Genomic DNA, 1,721 nt, shown 5'->3' with positions numbered 1-1,721 from the left:
GGTGCGTGCATACGCGTGTGCTGTGTCTGCTCACTTGACTGTGGTCCTGTGAGCACTGGTGTGCATGTGTGTGCACACACGCCTGTGGTGCGTGCTTGCGTACCTCCGTGCCTTGAGAATGCATATGTGGGTGATAAATGGTGTCCGTGTGTGTGTACATACACGCTGATTCTCACATCTGTGTGTGGGAGCATCGTGTGCACATGGGGTGTGTGCTCGTACGTCTTCTGGCTGTGTCTGTGCCTCGTGTGACCGTGTGTGCCTGCATCCAGGTGCTGTGTTGTCATGTGTGTGGGGGCATGTGCACACAGGGCAGGATGCCCTGCAGGTCTCCCTGGAGGCCGCCCCCGGGGGGAGGCGAGGGGGATGACTGGCTCTCCCGGGAACTTGCAGGAAGGAAAAGGGCTGCACTGCCCGCAGAGCCCTCCAGGGACCCCGCCTCTCCCCGCACCCACACGGCCCGCTCGGGGCCCACTACAGACACAAACCACTCCAAAGAGGGCCCTGTGCTGCTCCAGAAGTCAGAGCCAGGAGTGGCCTGGCAGCACGGCAGAGGCACACCGGAGCCTCGGCCTCAAGCAGCAGGAGGGGAGTCACACTGGACCCTTGGAGGAAAGCAGCCTGTGCTGACCCACCCCTGGGGCTGACACTTGTGCTCCTGAGCACACGGGGTAGACCAGGTAGGAGGGCACCTTGCTGGTACTGACGGCTAACTTGGCTTTCTCTGGTCTGGGTTTGAGACAGGGTCTTGTAGCCCAGGCTGGCCTGGAGCTCACCATCCTGCTCCACCTTCTGAGTGCAGGGATTGCAGGTGGCCCCACTGCAGCCACAGTTGGCTTTTTTGGGCATTGGCCATGTGACTGACCCCCCTCCCACCCTGCGATGAACGTCCTCTCCAAGTGTGTGTGAGACTCAACTGCGGTTGTGACTGTGCCCAGAGAAGGTGCTCCCCGCCAGCCAAAGTGCAGCTGCCTGCAGTGGCTGCGGCATCGCTGTCCTCGCTCTGAGTCCACAGTCAGACCGCAGGCAGCAGAGCTACTCTTCCCACGCCCGACGCAGCCCCGGCCACCCCAAGGCACGGTTTCCCCAAGGTGATGCGCTCAGCTGACCCTGGTATTTATTTACTCGGCAAGCTGGCGCTGCTCAAATCCTTCTTTGATGTGTGGGCACCATCACAATTTGTAGGCAGCATCCCTTTCACATCTCCTAGGAAGTCCACACACTGTTGGGAGGTGAGCAAGCCCGGGGAGGCCGACTGGGGTGCCGTCATGGCGGTTGCCCTGTTTTCTCTCTGCACTGCACACCCTGCAGGCCCCTGTTACATGCCCAGCTTCTGGAACCATGAGCCAAGTGAGCTGTTCTCACCGTTCCAGAAGCAGAGAACGAAGTAGGACACGAGTCCTGCCGCACGACCGTGAGGATGGAGGCAGCCTCCACGGTGGGGTGCTCTGGGCGGGGGCAGCGCCAGGTGCAGAGCAGCCACTGCAGTGTGTGTGTGCACGGGAGCGGGCACGCACGCGCACGCACGCACGCGCACGCGCACGCACAGTCCTCAGGGTGCCACTAAGCAAAGGGGCGCGGGCGCCCCAGCCGCACCCGGCCAGTCTTCCCACCGCGAAGGGGGCGAGAAACACCAGCACCGCGGAGACGCCCGCTGGCCAGCTCCACACGCGAACCTCAGCGGCCAACCGCAGGGCCGCAGGCCCGGGGCACGCGGCCGG

The 1,721-nt window shown here is 63.1% G+C and overlaps 1 protein-coding gene across 1 annotated transcript in view; it reads right to left on the bottom strand.

The window, feature by feature from the left end:
* Col20a1 (collagen, type XX, alpha 1) overlaps window positions 1–1,270 on the bottom strand; it is a 32,637-nt gene extending 31,367 nt beyond the window's left edge. The window contains exons 1-2 of the mRNA XM_013030355.1: window positions 1,126–1,270; window positions 310–474 (exon numbers count right to left, since the gene is read on the bottom strand). Coding sequence (XP_012885809.1) covers window positions 310–474; window positions 1,126–1,270 — 310 coding nt within the window. The remainder of the gene's footprint in view (window positions 1–309; window positions 475–1,125) is intronic.
* Window positions 1,271–1,721: the final 451 nt, after the last annotated feature.

The sequence above is a fragment of the Dipodomys ordii genome, unplaced genomic scaffold, assembly GCF_000151885.1.
Source record: "Dipodomys ordii isolate 6190 unplaced genomic scaffold, Dord_2.0 Scaffold129, whole genome shotgun sequence".
NCBI classification, from domain to species: domain Eukaryota; kingdom Metazoa; phylum Chordata; class Mammalia; order Rodentia; family Heteromyidae; genus Dipodomys; species Dipodomys ordii.
Note: the sequence above shows the minus strand (reverse complement) of the source record. Positions and strands in the feature narration are given on the sequence as shown.